The sequence below is a fragment of the Carlito syrichta genome, unplaced genomic scaffold (assembly GCF_000164805.1).
Source record: "Carlito syrichta isolate Samal-C Ts95f unplaced genomic scaffold, Tarsius_syrichta-2.0.1 Scaffold130732, whole genome shotgun sequence".
In the NCBI taxonomy this organism is placed as follows: domain Eukaryota; kingdom Metazoa; phylum Chordata; class Mammalia; order Primates; family Tarsiidae; genus Carlito; species Carlito syrichta.
The window spans coordinates 39,331-56,271 of record NW_007074828.1 but is presented as its reverse complement, the minus strand read 5'-3'; the positions used below and the strand labels follow the sequence as shown (position 1 = coordinate 56,271).

General features: G+C 53.8%; 1 protein-coding gene across 1 annotated transcript in view; it reads right to left on the bottom strand.

Moving 5' to 3' along the window:
* The window catches only part of SNAPC4 (small nuclear RNA activating complex polypeptide 4), a 20,232-nt gene extending 4,400 nt beyond the window's left edge, over positions 1–15,832 (bottom strand). Inside the window, exons 1-19 of the mRNA XM_021708121.1 lie at positions 15,703–15,832; positions 14,622–14,668; positions 13,446–13,613; positions 13,154–13,279; positions 12,589–12,667; positions 12,028–12,109; positions 10,595–10,699; positions 10,441–10,513; positions 9,908–10,072; positions 8,464–8,611; positions 7,938–8,044; positions 7,686–7,780; positions 5,298–5,392; positions 3,232–3,311; positions 2,458–2,940; positions 1,668–1,751; positions 1,255–1,504; positions 806–876; positions 295–405 (exon numbers count right to left, since the gene is read on the bottom strand). Coding sequence (XP_021563796.1) covers positions 295–405; positions 806–876; positions 1,255–1,504; positions 1,668–1,751; positions 2,458–2,940; positions 3,232–3,311; positions 5,298–5,392; positions 7,686–7,780; positions 7,938–8,044; positions 8,464–8,611; positions 9,908–10,072; positions 10,441–10,513; positions 10,595–10,699; positions 12,028–12,109; positions 12,589–12,667; positions 13,154–13,279; positions 13,446–13,613; positions 14,622–14,668; positions 15,703–15,832 — 2,499 coding nt within the window. The remainder of the gene's footprint in view (positions 1–294; positions 406–805; positions 877–1,254; positions 1,505–1,667; positions 1,752–2,457; positions 2,941–3,231; positions 3,312–5,297; positions 5,393–7,685; positions 7,781–7,937; positions 8,045–8,463; positions 8,612–9,907; positions 10,073–10,440; positions 10,514–10,594; positions 10,700–12,027; positions 12,110–12,588; positions 12,668–13,153; positions 13,280–13,445; positions 13,614–14,621; positions 14,669–15,702) is intronic.
* Positions 15,833–16,941: the final 1,109 nt, after the last annotated feature.

Sequence of the window (16,941 nt, the reverse complement as noted above, 5' to 3'; positions counted from 1 at the left end):
CCCCCCCAGGTGATGGGGCTTGGGGGCGAGGCTTCACACCAACTGATCTCAGGTGAGTTTGGTTTCTGCATCCCAAGTGGATAGTGCCCATGGCTCCTGGCCGTTACCCAACAGGGTTGTGGGGGAGGCCAGCTTGGCGGGTGGGTACCCCTCAATGTCCATGCAGACCTGTCCCATGTCAGCCTCCCGGAAGCTTCTCTCAGGGCTACTCTCAGGACAGCACTACTCTTCCTCGGAGCTTGCACCATGGCAGGAGGGCAGCACCCTCTACTTCTCACCCCAAGTGTCTACTACCTGCAGAAGGTGCAGGGCTGAGTCCCGGGCCCCGGCCTGGAGCAGCCCAGGCAGCTGGGCCTTCCTCTCTCGGACGACCTCCATGCAACCAGCAGCATCAATCTGGAACAGCTGAGAGAAACGGGGTATAGGAGACCCCTGCCCAGGCCCCTGCAGACCCCATGGGCCGAGACACGGAGGCACAGCTCCAAAGTGCCCGAGGCCTCGGCCTTCCTGTTCTCCTGCTTTGGACACTTGGGAACGGCTGGTACCGTGTCCCAGTCACCACGCTCCTCCCCTCATCTTCCACTCATACCTGCATCCCCACCCTTCCCAGGACACGTGGACCTAGCAGGATGACAACGATGAGCAGTGGCTGCCCTTCCCCATTCATTTGTTAACAGCTGTCAAGCACGGGGAGTACGTTTGCTAGGATCAAGAACTTGAGACGACTGGACTTCAAGGCAACTTCAAAACTTCACCAGCAATTTTTCCAAAGCACAAGGATGCAAAGCTCTGCCCAGGGGCTTACCTGGATGAACAGGGTGAACACTGGAGTGCTGGCCAGGTGGGTGTGCTGCAACTGCTCCCTGAGGCCATCGGCTGGGGACAAGGACATGCTAGGACATGGCTCCAGCTCCCATGCTCCTCTCTGGGACACCCCAGGAGCCCTTGGGACTGGGTGCCAGGCAGGGCTGAGAGGAGAGGCTTGGGAACCAGCACTGAACAAGCCCAGCAGGACCAACGGTGGGTCCCTGAGCCCTTTTCCTACCCAGAGAACCCTGGTTCGAGTTGCCTCCGTGCTTGGTCCAGGAAGAACAGCCAAGGCAGGAAGGGACACTGGCCTTGAAACCAAAACCTCAGGAGCACTGGTGTCCCCACTGAGGCCACTTCCCTAACTGACCCCTGCATGCCACATGGGACACACTCCTCGCCCCCATCTCTAGCCCCCAGAGGCTGGCAAGGGAGACCAGGCCGTACCTCGGGTCTGCATTGCGGTGGGCCTCTGGGGAGCCTGCGTGCAGGGCAGGGTGATATCACCCACCCAGGGGGTCACGGCCAGCAGAAGCCTGCGGTCAAGGAGCCTCCGTTGCAGAGCACGTCTCCAGTGCTGCTGCCCATTCTGGAAGGTGCCATGCCACAGCCGCCGCACGTGAGCCTGGGCCACGTTATCACTGGGAATGGCCCCCAGGGATGAGCTGTGCAGGGGCAGCTTCTTCAGTTTCTCCTTCTGTAGGGGAGGTGAAAGCAGCTGGACCTCATGGCTAGGCTTGGCTCCCAGGAGTGACCCCCTGCTTCTTTCAGGGCAGGGTCAGAGGGGAGAGAAACTGCTCCCAACAGGATGAGGTGGCAGGGTGTGCATGTGCCAGTGGGGCAGGGGTGGTAGGCCTTACCAGCGTGCGCCTCTGCATGGCCGTGTTGGTTCTCAGCACCCTCAGCACTGTCTCCAGCGGCACCTTCAGAGAATGCTTCCCATCCTGACAAGGTACCATGTGAGGCAGAGCATGTGGGGGGCCCCAGCATGTGGCCACAGCCACCTGCCCACCCAAACTCCAAAGCACAGTTGTGTGCCCCACCCTGCCATGGGGGAACATCCTGTGGGGGTCCCCAGTCAGTGGTCAAGCTGACAGCAGCATCTCTCCAGGCCATGCCTCCTGCCTGGGGAGCAATACCATGGGACGGGGCTCTGCCAGCCACCTCGGAGTCCACTGTCCCCTCAACAACTACAGGATAGGCCAACCTGTTCAATTCCCGACTGCTATTCCAGAATGACTAGAGCTGTGCTTGTGCCCTGGGTCCCAACACCCTGGATAAGCAGACACCCTTGATTCACCAAATTGGATCTGGCAGGTGGGCATTGCCCTTCATAGGAAGGGCCTCGGGACTCCTGCAGGCTGGGAGAAAACAGCCTCTCCTGCTTCCCCTTTCTCCCTCCCTCACTCCCTGGCTTGGGGAGTCAAACGTTTCCAAAGTGCCCATTCAGCCCTGTCCCTGAAGCAGCTAGCAAGTTGGAGAAAACAGAGGCTGCCAGTCTCAACAGAGAAGGCTGCTGTTCCAGGCACAACTCTCCAGGAGTCAGCCGGAAGCTAAGAACAGTGAGGCTTCTCTGCACTATACCTGGGGACCTGGCTGGTGGCACTCACGCCCCCCTGTACACTTAGGTGCATCAGGACCTGGGCCTACCTGGAAGGCAGGCTCCTTGGAACTCGCTGGAGGAATGTCCGCCAAGCATGAGTCCTGGATACCTTTTGGCATGGCGCTGTGGGTCCCGGAGGGGGCTTGTGCCTGGCTCGCAATCTCCCTAGGAGCCAAGTTTGGGGTAGAAGTTTCCTTGCCACCCTCTTGAGTGGCACTGGCCCCCTCGGGAGGGCTGGGGGAGGCAGCAGGACATCCCAGCCAGGCCTTGGTGCCTCCTCGCCGTGGCTGGCTGGCACTCTGCCTGGCAGGAATCCATAGATCGATGTCCGGCACCATATACTGTGGGGATAGCAGCGCTGTGCTGCCCTCCCAAGCCGGCTCCTGCTCCACCTCATCACTGCTGCTGCTGCCACTGCCACCCCGGCTACTGTCCCCGCTGCTGTCCCTACTGCTGCTGCTGCTAGAGCTGGAGCTCCACTGGACGCTGTGACGGGGTCTTCGCCGTCTCCTCCGGAGACTCTGCTTCTTCTGAGGGGAGGAAAGGACTGCTGGAGGCCTCAGCTTCTGGGCTCACCGAGGGACAGCAGGCAGGTGGGCCAGTCCTATAGTGAGCAGCCCACAGGGGACCCCAGAGTAGAGGGCAGTTCCGAGGCAGGGTGTCCCTCTGCCCTTGGCCTCTTGGGAGTAGGAATGCACAAGCCATGGGCCCTCCTCCCTCCCCACCACCCTCACGCCCCTCATCCTGCCCAGTGGGTCCCACGGGGGGCGGGGCCTCTTGTCCAGCTTCAGGTAAAACCCAGAAACAAACGAGAGCCTCACCCCAGCCATGATTCTCCACTTGCTCAGACACTGGGAGCCCGATCGATGGGGCAGTTCCGAGGCTATTTTTGCCCAGTGACCTACAAAAGCAGAAACCGTGTGGAAATGGCTTTGCACAAACAGGCTCTGCTGACCCAGGTTCATTAGCTAGCTGGAAGGAAGGCCCTTCTCCAGGTGGGCTTGCTGCTCTTGGCAAGACTAGCTTCAGGCCCATCTGCTCTTGGAGACGCTGGGTGACACATGTTGGTGTCCCTACAGCTCTACAGCACCTGACTCTCTGCAGGCTCAGCCCACTGGGAAAGTTCTGGCAAATCACAGCCAGGAAGGTGAAACCCACATATACACAGACACGGCCTCTTGTGTCTGCCACACCCAGGCTTCTATACTAGATATTACCAGTGATTCCCATTCTCTCCCAGATGGGACTGTGGGAGGGAAGCTGGGGTGCTGCTTCCGTAGGGCACTTTGACAACACGTGGCAAAGCCTTGGTGCCTGGTACGTCTCTGTCCCTGGCAATTACACAACTAGAACTTACTCTAAGGAGACATTACAAATACACACAAATATTTAGTTTCTAAACATTCAGCTTGCCAGGGGTGGTAGCTCATGCCTGTAGCCAGCTACTTGGGAGGCTAAGGTGGGAGGATCACTTGAGCCCAGGAAGTCCAGGCTGCAGTGAGCTATGAGCTCACCACTGCACTCCAGCCTAGGCATCGGAGGAAGACCCTGTCTCTTTATAACAAAAAACAAATAAACAAAACCCCTACTCAGCTCATTTATAAAAAAAGGGGAATTTAAATATTCATCAGGAAAACACTGGTCAAATAACTTATGTACAACCCTTCAGAGCGATATAGTGCAGCTACTGAAAATAGTGACAGGAGCCAGGTGTGGTGGCTCACGTCTGCAATCCCAGCACTTTAGGAGGCAGAGGTAAGAGGACTGCCTGAGCCCAGCAGCCTGGGCAACAGAGTGAGACTCTGACTCAAAAAACAAGGCTGGGTGCAGTGGCCCAGACCTCAATCCCAGTCTTAGGGAGGCTGAGGCAGGAGGATCACTTGAGTTGAGTTTGAGACCAGCCTGGGCAACATAGTGAGACTTCGTCTCTACAAAAGATTAAAAATTAGCCAGGTATGGTTGCCTGCACCTGTAGTCCCAGCTACTTGGGAGGCTGAGGAGAGAGGACTGCTTGAGCCCAGGAGTCTAAGGCTGTGGTGAGCTGTGATCATACCTCTGCACTCCAAACTGGTTGACAGAGTGAGACCCTGACTCAAACAAATTCCCCCAGCAAAAAAAAGAAAAAAAAACCCAATTAGCAACAAAAAAGAAAATAATGAAACACAGAATGTGTAAAGACAGCATTCATGCACATAGCATAGTTAATGATACATCATTAGGGAAAAAAATAGCTGGTTACACAATTATTGATCTTTTAAAAGGTGTCTTCCTAGAAAAGCAGTCTGCACAGAGGAAGGCTGGGTAGGTGTACACCAGCTAGCAGTGGTTATCTCTGAGTGGTGAAATTAGTTATGTTACTTTTCTTCTTTCCATACATCTGCACTTCTAAGTTTTCTACAATGAATGTGCATTAGTCTGCAATATGGGAAAATCACTGCCATCTGTCAAAACAATAAAAAACAAGGCAGGAGAGTATTGATTCCAAGAAAACCAGCACAGGATCAGAAAACCCGTGAGCCTTCAATGGTGTCTGCAAACCTTTACTATAAACTCAAAGCTAGTAGAAACTGGATCAGCAGGCTAGCTTGGTGGTTTGCGCCTATAGTCCCAGCTACTAGAGAGGCTGAGGCAGAAGGATCACTTGAGGCTGGGAGTTCAAGACCAGCTTGGGCAACATAGTGAGACCTTGTCTCTTGAAAGAAAAAAAAACATGGTGGTACATGTCTGCAGTCCCAATTACTGGGGAGGCGGAGACAGGAGAATTACTTGAGTCCAGGAGGTTGAGTTCATGACTGCACCACTGCACGCCATCCTGGATGAGAGTAAGACCCTGTCTCTTAAACACAAACAAACAAACAAATGAAAGAAACTAAAAGAACCAGCGTACCAGCACCGTATTTTCTTATTAGTTCAGTTAACTGTTCCTCTTCTTTTAAATCCCACCGTCCCTTTTTCAAGCTGAAATGCAATCTTCTGAGATAGCTGAAAGCAACATAAAAACAAAAGCACATTTGAGATGCCATGACATCTCCCATCGCTGTCCCAGCTTTTTCATGGTTTCTGGGATTTAACACCCAAAGTACAAGCAACACAAGAGAATGATAGCTAAACTGGACTTCATATAAATTTAACACTTTTGTGTTTCAGAAGACACCATCAAGAAATGGAAAGACAGCCCATAGTATGGGAGAGAATATCTACAAATCACATATCTGATAAGGGACTTGTCTCTGGAAGAACTCTTGTGAGAAAGAACTCTTACAAGTCAGTAATACAAAGACAAGTAACTTTTACAATGGGCAAAGGATTTGAACAGACATTTCTCCAGAGACAGATACATATACACACAGCCATGAGCCCGTGAGGGACGCTCAGCGCCACAGGTTGTCAGGGAACGCACATCAGAACCATAGGGAGATACTACCCACACACGCCAGGATGGCTCCAATCACAAAGACAGACGACAGGTGGTATCAACGATGTGGAAACCGCAACCCTCACACACTGCTGGTGGGAATGGAAAATGGCTCAGCCACCTAAGAGAACAGTCTGGTAATTCCTCAAAAGGCTAAGTATGATCACTGTTGGACCCAGCAATTCCAAATCCTATGTCCCGAGAGAAAGAAACATATGTGTCCACATATAAGACTGTCCACAGACGCTCATAATGGTCCCAAGGCTCATCTACGCTGTACCAGAATTTATAGAAAATAGTATTGACCAGAACCTTGTTCCTCCTGGTGAACTGAAGGCTGAATAATACTCCACATGTGAACAGACCACATGCTCTTTATCCGTCATCCAGCAACAGATACCAAGCTGTTCCCTCTTGCAGCTCTTGTGAACATTCTGCTATGGACATCACTGCACAAGTATCTGTCTGAGTTCCTGCTTGCAATTCTTTTAGGTTTTACACTTATCAATTATTTTGGGTAAAATTCTGTTTAACTTTTTGAAAACGGCCACGCTGTTTTCCTAAGAGGCTGTACCATTCTACATGACCAACAAAATGCACAAAGGTTCCAATTTCTTCATATTCTTGCCACTACAACGTGTATGTGGCTATAGCTCATGTTTCTGTGATAACTAACAATGCTGAGCTTGGCTTCAGGGGCTTACTGGTCATCTATGTATCATCTTTGGAGATATGTCTATTCAAGGTCTTTGCCCACTTTTGGATGGGGTTGTTACTTGTTCAGTAGGGTTTTTGTTTTTTTTGAGCTGGAGTCTCACTCTGTCACCCAGGCTAGAGTGCAGCGGGCATGCTCATGTCCACCACAGCCTCGACCCGCTGGGTTCAGGTGATCCTTCCATCTCAGCCGTTCAAGTAACTGGAACCACAGGCACGCACAACCATGCCCAGCTAATTTTTTCCTTTATTGTAGAGATGAAGTCGCACCAAGTTGTCCAGGCTGTTCTCAAACTCCTGGGCTCAGGTAATCCTCTCACCTCTGCCTCCCAAAGTGTTGGGATTACAGGTGTGAGCCACCATGCCTGGTTTGAATAAAGTTTCTTTTGGGGACAATCAGAGTATTTTAAGATTGACTGCTAGCTGGGCTCGGTGGCTCAGCCTGTAATCCCACACCTTTGGGAGGCTGAGGTGAGTGGATTGCCTGAGCCCGCGGGTTCGAGACCCGCCTGGGCAGCGAGACCTCATCTCTACAATAAATCAAAAAATCAGCCAGGCGTGGTAGTGCATGCCTGTAATTCCGGCTACTTGGAAGGCTGAGGCGGAAGGATCGCCAGAGCCCAGCAGGTCGAGGCTGCGGTGGCCGGGAGCGGCAACTGCATTCCAGTCTGGGTGACAGAGTGAGACTCCAACTCAAAAAAAAAAAAAAAAAAAAGATTGACTGCTGCACAGTTCTACAAATACACTGAAAACCACTTGTGTGTATGCGAATAATATCTCAGGAAGACCATGTTCTAAAAAAATAGACAAGCAGGAAAAGAAGGAGCTGCCACTCCTGCCCAGAGCTCTTCCCACCAGCACTCTGGGAAACTTAGACAAGGGTCAAGAAAACTGCCACCAGGGAGGTGTCTCAAGCAGGGGCAATATCTTATTGTTGGTGAACAGTAATATAAATAGGACATACAATTCTGGACTGGAAAAATGGCTTATCCAGTGTCCCAAGTGGGTCAACCATGGCACATAAAGTCCCCACAGGCCATATGTGCCTCCTGGCCACCATCACCTAGCCTGCCCACGACCTGTGTGAGCTCAAGCCTTGAAAGCAACCCAGCAAGCCCCTCCCTGCCACAGTTCTGTGCAACTCACCGATCTCGGCACTGGGCATCACTCCTACCTGGCACCTCTTCTCGGATCTTAAACCAATACTGCTCCCCATACTTGGCAACGGCTTGAAGCAACTTCTGCAGGAAGGGACACACAAATGACAACTCTAGGCACAGCTGCAACCTCCCCACCCTGAGCTCAGTCAGCCTAAGGGAAAGCCATGAGCACTGTGGTCACTTAACATATGAGGTTAACCTCCCAGAAGATGGTTCCCCTTGGGCCCCACAAACTTACAGCATCTTCCTCTGGAGCCCAGAGCCCCTTTTTCAGGCTAGGATCCAAGCTCTTGGTCCAGCGATAGATCAGCTGCATGGAGTCTCTCCCTTCCATGTAGTAGACAACTAGGGAAAGGGGGAGTCCTTGGGGGCTGAGACACCTGCCCTCCATGTAGTAGACAACCAGGAAGAAAGGGTCCTGTGGGGGCTGAGACACCTACTCTCCATGTAGTAAGTGACCATGGAGAGAGGGGCTCGTGGGGGCTGAGATACCCACGTTCCATGTAGTAGACAACCAGGGAGAGAGGGGTCCATGGGGGCCAATACACTCACCTTCCATAGAGTAGGCTATGGACAGAGGGGCCCCAAGACACCCACCCTCCAGATGGGTCACAAAGAAAAGAGTCACTAATCACCAAGATTCTGCTTCTTGCCACCCCTCCCAGCTAACAGTGGGCTTCCCCTGCAGTGCCTGCATTCGTGTAGGCAGGGCCCTCAGCCTCTAGGCTGCCGACTTGAGCTCTGGGGCAAGGGTGGGCCCTCACTTTTGCGGTAGGGAATGTGGCTCCCAACGCGCATCTCCTGCACCAGCTGCGTAAGCATGTGGTCCTCCTCTTCCGTCCACTCTTTGCGCTTCAGGGCTTTGTTGTGCTGCTGGAACTTCTGTAGGCACTGGAAGGCACTGCGGCTAGTCTTCCCGAGGTCCAGACAAAAGCAAACAGGGGTTACTGGGCTTTGCCTGTGCACTGAGAGATGGCCAGATCTGGCTCTGAGAGTGCTCCAGGACAGGTGGCCTGAGAGGCAGACAGACTGACATGCCTGTGAATCTGTGCTCTCTCCTACCAGACTTCCATGGGAGTATGCAGAGCACACATGGTGGGAAGTCACTGAGCCCACTAAACAGCACCAGAAAATGCCAGTGGAGAGGGGGCTTAAACATGCTCACTAAGAAAATACCATACAGGCTGGGTGCAATGACTCACACCTGTGGTCCTAGCACTTTGGGAGGTTGAGGCAGGAGGATTGCTTGAGTCCAGGAGTTTGAGATTAGCCTAAACAACATAGTGAGACCTCATCTCATCTTTACAAAAATAAAATAAAAATTAGCTGGGTGTGGTAGTGCCCGCCTATAGTTTCAGCTACTTGGGGGGCTGAGGCGGAAAGATCGCCTGAGCCTAGGAGGTGAGCTGTGATCATGTCACTGTACTCCAACCTGAGTGAGAGTGGGACCTCAACTCAAAAACAAAAAAAACCCTAAAATCTTAGATCCTCTAGAAGTCTAGTAATAGAAGATGATTTCATGCCAAGCTTTCTCAGAAGAGTAAAATGCCTTAAATGTCTTTGCTATCAAAGACAGGAAGCCCAAGTAAAGAACTCAGTCCTCAACTCAGGAAATCAGAAAAACAACAAACTCAAAAGAAATCAGGAAAAAGTGATCTTTTTTTTTTTTCAGTCGGAGTTTCACTGTCACCCAGGCTGGAGTACAGTGGCACAGTCAGTCACTTGCAGCCTCGACCGGCTGGGTTCAGGCAATCCTCTATCTCAGTCTTTCAAGTAGCTAGAACCACAGGTGCACACCACCATAATAGGCTAATTTTTTGATTTTTTTCTTGTAGAAACGAGGTCTTGCTAAGTTGACCAGGCTGATCTCAAAATCCTAAGCTCAGGCAATTCTCTTGCCTCTACCTCCCAAATGGCTGGGATTACAGGTGTGAGCCACTATACCCGGCTTAAAAAGTGTTCTTTTGAAACACCAACACAATAAACTTCTCCTAAGGTTGAGGAGCAGACAGAGAGAGACTGGGAACGAGAAGGGGAACAGCTCCAGATGAAGCTCCAAGACCCATGACTGTGTGCAAAAGCCCAGAGGACCTGGGAGGCCCAGCAGACCTGGCCAGGGGCCTGGGGAGCGAGGTGTAGACAGGGCCACATCCTAGAAGCCTGCCTGGCTGCCTCCTGCTCCAGGACCCTGTCTGGTCCCTGTCTTACCCCCAGCTCCTCTGCGACCTTCTGCCACTCCAGGTGGCCATGCGTGGCTGCAATGGCCTGCAGCCGTGCCACCTCCTCCTCACTCCAGGCCTGCTTGTTGATGCTTGGGTGCTCTGAGTTCTGCCAGAATTTCCGGATGTCCTCCGCACGGCGGCCACCTTCAAACTGCACCAGAGAGAGAGTCTTGGGGGCCGCCAACCTCAGGGCACCCCAGATGCACTCAGGCAGGGCTGTTGCCCTCTGCCAGCAGGTGGCTTCCACAGCCGGAAGCCAGTGGACTCTGTCCAGCTCACTAGTACTTGCGCAGCCACAAATGCAGATCTGGCTCCAAATGCAAAGCCTCAAGAGCGTTCATTTCAGAAGAGGACCTCCCAGCAGCACGGAGGGCCTTGTGAAGCTACCATCACTCCCAAGTGCCTGACCAGAAGGGTCACAGTGGATGGAGGAGCAGTAAGAGTGCAGGCTCATGCCAACTTCACCTGCACCCAGCTCTAAGGAATAGGCCATGGCTGCTGCTGGCCTGCCTGACTCACGTTCACATTGGAGATCTTCTCCCAGTCATGGCTGTCCAGTCTGTTTCCCAGCAAGGCCTCCTCTGGGAGCTGGCTGGAGAGAGGAACAAGAGAGCTGGCTGACATCATACCCAAGCTGTGGCTCTCCCCAGGTCCTCAGGAAGTTCCATCTCACCTGATGTCCTGGACCTCCTTCTCGGCCTCCCTGATCTGCTTCTCTAGAACCTGCCTCTCTGGCTCACTGGAGACCCTGCTCTGCTTCTGCTGCAAGTACTCCAGCCTGTGGGGTACAGCAGAGGTGCAGGCTGAGGGCGTGCTACCACTCAGGGGGCTTGAGCCCTGCTCTCTGGGCTGTACCAGCAGGGCTAGTTACTCTACATGGCAGTGGAGAGCTGAGATTGAGAGCCTGGTTTAAATCCGCTAGCCTCATCCTCCCTGCCTCAATCTCCCACCCATAAAGGAAGCAGCAGCCCCTCTGCGGATTGTACCCAGGGTCCAAACAGCTGAAGAGTGTCTGCTGATGCAAATGGTAATTACCTGCTACCCTCCACATCTCAGAGCCTGACCTACACCCCTCCAGAGCCACAGTGTCTGGGCTCCCAGCTTAGCACCTGGCCTGTGGCTATGAAGATGCAGACATCTGCAGATGTGCAGCAAGGAGGCAGAGGCTGCCTCTTAAGACACATTTGCTGCTACAGTCAATAACCACTTCCCAGAACAGGAAAGTAGGGAAGGCCCAGCTCCCCACACCTTGAGGAAGGGCCACTATCACCATGAGAATCCTGACCACACATAACAGCCTATGAGGTACAGGCCCAGCTGCAGACCTCAGTGCCTGAGAGACCATCTGTGCTGGCTGCTTCTGGCCTAAAGGTACCCCCCTCTACCACCAGCCCCCGTGGCAGCTGCACAGGGGTGGGCCCATACTACCAAGGGAGTGGCCAACCAGACCCGGTCTCACACGGGGAGCACCCATGTCTCTGCCCAGCTGCCAGTGGTGTCCCCTGGCGAGTGTCTATAACAAAGCAGTGTGTGTGACTCATGTCAGTCGGGTGATTATCACCCTATCAGCAAGTACGTTAAGTGAGTTTCACGAATGGTCCCTGTTTTCTTTGTTTTTTTTTTTTGAGTTGGAGTCTCACTCTGTTGCCTAGGCTAGAGTGCAAAGGCATGCTCACGGCTACCAAAGCATCGACTTGCTGGGCTCAGGTGATCCTTCCACCTCAGCCTTCCAAGTAGCTGGAACCACAGGCATGTGCCACCATGCCCAGATTATTTTTTGATTTATTAAAGAGATGAGGTCTCGCCATGTTGCCCAGGCTGGTGTTGAACCCCTGAGCTCAGGCAATCCTCTCACCTCTACCTCCCAAGTTTTCAGAGGGGCAAATAGGGACCCAGAAGAGAAAGACTGCCTGAGCCTCAGAGCTAGTATGGCTTCACAGCCCATCCTGATGCCTGATGTGCAGGCTGCCTCCCCTGGGCACCAGCACCCCTTCTTGCTGGTCAGATTCTGGTGGGGAAGGGTGCATGGGTGACCTAAATCTCTGCCAAGCCCAAGCTGGCCCCTCCTGCTGGCTGGGAGGCTGTTCTGCCCTGACTTAGACTTACTTCAGTAACTTGGGCTGGAGCAAGCGCTGTAGGCGGGCGCTCACCACAGACTTCCTGAGCAAGGCCTTCTCCCAGCTTTTCCCTGAGAAGGAATGATAGTGTTAGGAGGCAATGCGTGGACCCTGGGATGCACTCTGTTCACGGGTACTACCTACACCCTGGGTACCATCATCAGCTCCCACGTGCAAAGGCAGGAGAGTTAAGCAAAGAGTGAGGACACAGCCATGCTATCCAGTGCCCCTCAGGACACCAACTGAGCAGCACACCAGGCCCACGGACATGGCCTCCCAACCAGCAAACGTGGTTCCTCTCGGACCTGGCATAAGCTCGTGGCAGGGTCAGCTGGGCTGATAACCCAGGACAGGCAGGGGAGGCTGGAGAGTGAGTGGGTAAGGCCCGGCCGTCCCTCATCATCCTCAAAGGAATCCGCTAGTGTGGGAAAGGCAGGGTCAGGGCCCGAAGGAGAGAGACTTGAGAACCACAAAACAGCCCTGGGGAAAGGCAGGCAGGGGGCCCTGGCCCCTGAGCTCTGTGGGCACCACAGGCCCAACTTGAGCTTACACTTGGTCACAAGGAGCTCCTCGAAGCCTTTGATGCCCTGGGTGGCCTTCTCTCGTGCATCCTCGTTGGCAGGAGGTCCCTGCAGAATACATGGGTCAGAACAGGCACAGACTGGACACACATGTCTCTCTAGGTCCACCCAAGGACCCAGGTCCCTCCTCTCAGCCTCCTTCCTGCCTGCCCACGTGTGGAGCCAGGCCCTGACTCTGCACCCAGAGCTGTGACCGCATGAACGGCTATGGGTATCATCGGCAACACAGGGTGGGCTCGGTGACCCTGCTGCTAGCAACACCGGAATCTGCATGATAATGAAGACTTGCTGGTCATCTGTTAGGCCACCTCAAAGGAATAGCCAGGTGGCTCACCCACAGAGAAGGGGCCAGTCAGTCTGCCCATCCAGGGGAGTGGCCTGGACGCTCCCCGTGGGATGAGGTAGAGTTTTAGAGGGTGGAGAATGTTATTTTGAAGAGCCCAAGAGAATTCACGACCACCCACCTCAGGCTGTGGGGTGAGTCCCTCCCACAGGCACTGAGGCTTGTGATGAGAGTGGGGCCGTGGCACTCACCACTCCAGTGACCTTGTCCTTGAAGTAGGGCCTCATGAAGTGCCCTATGTACATGTTAGGGGGCAGGTTCTTGCTCTCCTTCACCTTGGGGCCTTTGGACCCCGCCAGGTCCCATGTGATTTCCTCCTGCAACAGACACAAGGGCCATCTGGGGCCAGGGAGCCCAACCCTCGCTGTGGGAGAAGGGGACCCCAGTGGAAGAGAGGCATGCAGTGGGGAGTCCTGGTCCTGGGAGGCCAGGACATGGGGGCTCCTGGGGCGGGGTCAGACAGGTGGCCACAGCCCATCCTACCTGCTGCTCCCGGTTTTGGGCCAGCAGTAGGCCCACCTCCGCCAGCCTCTCCTGGAGGACCTCCTGGTAGACCATGTTCAGCTGCAGGCAGGTCTCTGGGTCCTCAGGGAGTGCTCTGTCCTTGGGATCATCCTCGTCATTGCTGGCCTCGCCCCACCTCTCTTCCTCCTGGTCACGAACCAGACGAGGCATGTGAAGACACGTAACAAGTGTTTCCCATCCTCTTGGCCCCAGCCTGGACTCAGGTACCAGTCCCAGGGTCTCAGGACACCAGGGCAGCTTCAATGCAAAACCCCCAAATGTGGAACCAGAGTGAGGCTGGCGGGTAACAGGAACAAGTTCATGTAGAGGGGGTCCATCACTCCCCAAGCAGCATGTGCACATCTCCTGGTCTATGTGACAGCAGAGTCAACTGCCATTTGGGCAGGGCTGGTGTGAGGACACAGCAATTCTCAATAATCAAAACAAGATTTCTCTAAGAGCTGAACTTCACAACAAGCTTGTGTCACTCTCGTCACCGGCAAAACACAGTGAGCAAGGCCACATGTGCAAGGAGTCTCTGCAGAACCACTGAGGCCCAAGAAGGAAACAGTCGCGTGCCTTCCAGGGGGTGACCAGCCCACAAGCACAAACTGTGCCATCCCACAGGGTGTACAACGCAGCCATGGAAACATGAACCGACTCTGGGTCCACTGACTCTGTGAGAAAAGTAGAAACCAAATTGTAAAAGTTTCCCAAAATAAACAAGGAGCTACTAACAACTGGCATCATGGGACAGTTGCCAGGTGCCACTTGGGTACCTGAGTGTCAGCTGCCTTGTGCAGTAACTGTCCCACTGCCCCGTGGGACACTGAGGCAGAGAGAGGTGAGTTGGGGGTACTCAGGCACATGACTCTGCCATCTGCGCATGAGGTATGTTGCACGTGAGATGAGCGTGCACCTGTATGAGCTCAGAAAAACCAACTGGCGTGACTACCCAGCTGGTAATGGTGGTTATTTCCAGGACAACTCTAATTTTGATGATAAATACTTCGCGATAACTCTTTCTTTCGTATGACAAATGTGCATTACTTTCATAACACTGAAAAACCAACAGAGGCTCAGACTACACTCCCAGGGCCACTCTGGAAGGTGGCAGCAAGTGTGACCCAGCAGCAGGGTCAGGCCAGCAGTTACCGAGATCAGGGCACCAGCAGCCTCCAAGTCCTCCGCAGGCAGTGAATCTGTCAGAAACAAAAGCACACCATGTTGGTGACCATGCTGGGAGTGGGGCAGGTGGTGCAGCCCACTACCACCTCCAGGGCAGCATAGGTACAGGGGGTGGAGGCCCAGAGGGCTGCAAGGTCATGAGAGCCCTCAGGGGGCAACAGTGGTGAGTAGACCTTCCCTTCCTGATGGGGTGGGTGCTCACCAAGGCAATGTCAGCCAGACAAAGATGCTGACCCAATGCTAGATGTCCCTAGGGGACAGAGCCACACAAGGCTCACAAGACTATACTGTCTAGTGCTGTCTCATACCAGAGGAACAGCCAGGAAGGGTTTTGCTGGAGACAGTCCCATCCTGCAGGAGCTCAGCATGTCAGGGGAGGGCACCAATACTGAGGCCCTGACCACAGGAAAAAGAGTGGTCATCTCAGGTCCGGGCCCCGGCCTGGGAAGAAGTGGGCAAAGAGGCTGGAGGCAGTCAGGGCTGGAGAAAGGCTTAGGGGCTAAAGAGCATGTAAGGGGAGTGTGGAGGTGGGCAGAGTACAAGTCTCCTGGTAGAGCTCCTCTGAAGGCCTGTCATGGAGCCCAGGAAGAGATCCTGGGGTGAGTCTGGTGAATGTCAGGCTGTGAAGGGCTGCACTCAGAAGCCCAGCACAGGACCAAGACACGCCTATTGGGAGGTCCCTTGAGCTCAAGCCCAGATGGCAGGTCCCTTCTTTCCTGCCCCTCCTTAGGCTGTGGAGGCAGGGTACTCGCACACAGTCAGTTGGGCCAGGGGCCAATGAAGGAGGGACTGTCATGAACACTTCAGCTAGGATAAAGGCAAAGACCAGTGCTAGTAAGAAGTGACCCAATACAAGCAGCACCAGCACAACTTTTATTTTACTCTTTAGAGATGGGGTCTCACCCAGGCTGGACTCAAACTCTTGGGCTCAAGAGATCTTTACACCTCAACATCCCAAGTAGCTAGGATTACTCAGCTACCATGACATGGCTAAAGGAGCCCCAAGGGCAGACACAGCTGTTCCCAGGAGATGAGGCCTGGCACCCACCTGCTTCAGAATCTGAATCAAGACTCGATTCTGAGAACTCTTCATGGATGCCTGTTGAGCCGGGCTCCAGAATCCTTTCCAGTTCCTCAATCTCCTGTGTGATCTTCTCTCTTTTGGCATCTATGTCCATGGCTTCGTCTGTCTCCAAGATGTACTGTGAGACATTAGAAACCTCCTTCTGACATCTGGCTCCCCATGTGAGGGCCAAGCCCAGGCCCACACTCCTGTACCCAAGAATGACTGTTCTATACTCTGCCAGGTGCCAAAGCCCCGTGAATGTCCCCAGCTGCTCTGAGGCTACGACAGCACAACTGAGCGGGGATGGACACTGACACAGTCCCTCTGCCTGGTCCCCGCTCCTGTACCCAAGCCATGAGGGAGTTGGTCACCCAGTGCAGAGTGCAGTGCGAAAGTCACTAGAGGACAAACATGGGGCCTGTAGCCCTGAAAAATCTAAACCCGTGACCAAAGCTTCAGGCGCATCCTGCTGTCCCACGGCAGAGCTGGACCCACAGAGGATGCTGGACAAATGTCTGTCGAAATACAGACTGCCAGGTGATAGGCACAAACAACACAGGGAGCTCCAGAAGGCAAGGCTGTCTGTGACCCCTACTGTCTCCCCAGCATCCAGAACAGCTCCCAGCATGTGACAGTGCCTGGCACTGAGTAAATACTCAATAAGGCAAAGATGAAGATGTTTTCTTAGGAATGTTGGTCTGGGAATCCTGAAGGCTGAAGGAAGCGAGAAGGGCGGGAGAATGAGGCGCCAGCAGAGTCTTCCAAAGAAATACCAGCACAGGCTAAGGACCCAAAACAACATGTAACACAGCGAAACAGTCTGCCTCTGTATGGCCTCTCCCTGTGGAGACTCTGATGGGGCCCTGCCTGATTGGAACAAAACACAAGCACCCACCAGCAAGCACCCTTCAGCTGCACCAGCAGCCAGGTCCCCCCATTCCTGCACAAGTGCACACGTCAAACGTTTGAACCGGCAAACCCAGTCAGCTGCTAAACGTCAGCCAGATCTGCAGTGCTAGCAGCAACTACTGGCAACCTCAAGGCTGCCACTTCCTCCAGGCTGGCCAGGGGGAGATGTTTTCTCCTGGAAGACTAACCTTGAAGAAAATGGCAGCTTGTTTTCTGATGACAGCTTCAAGTCTCACCTCCCATCCCCACCCCCTCCTCATGTTGAGTTATGAACAGGAGGAAGGACGTCAGAGTCACAAGGTCAAGTCCTGA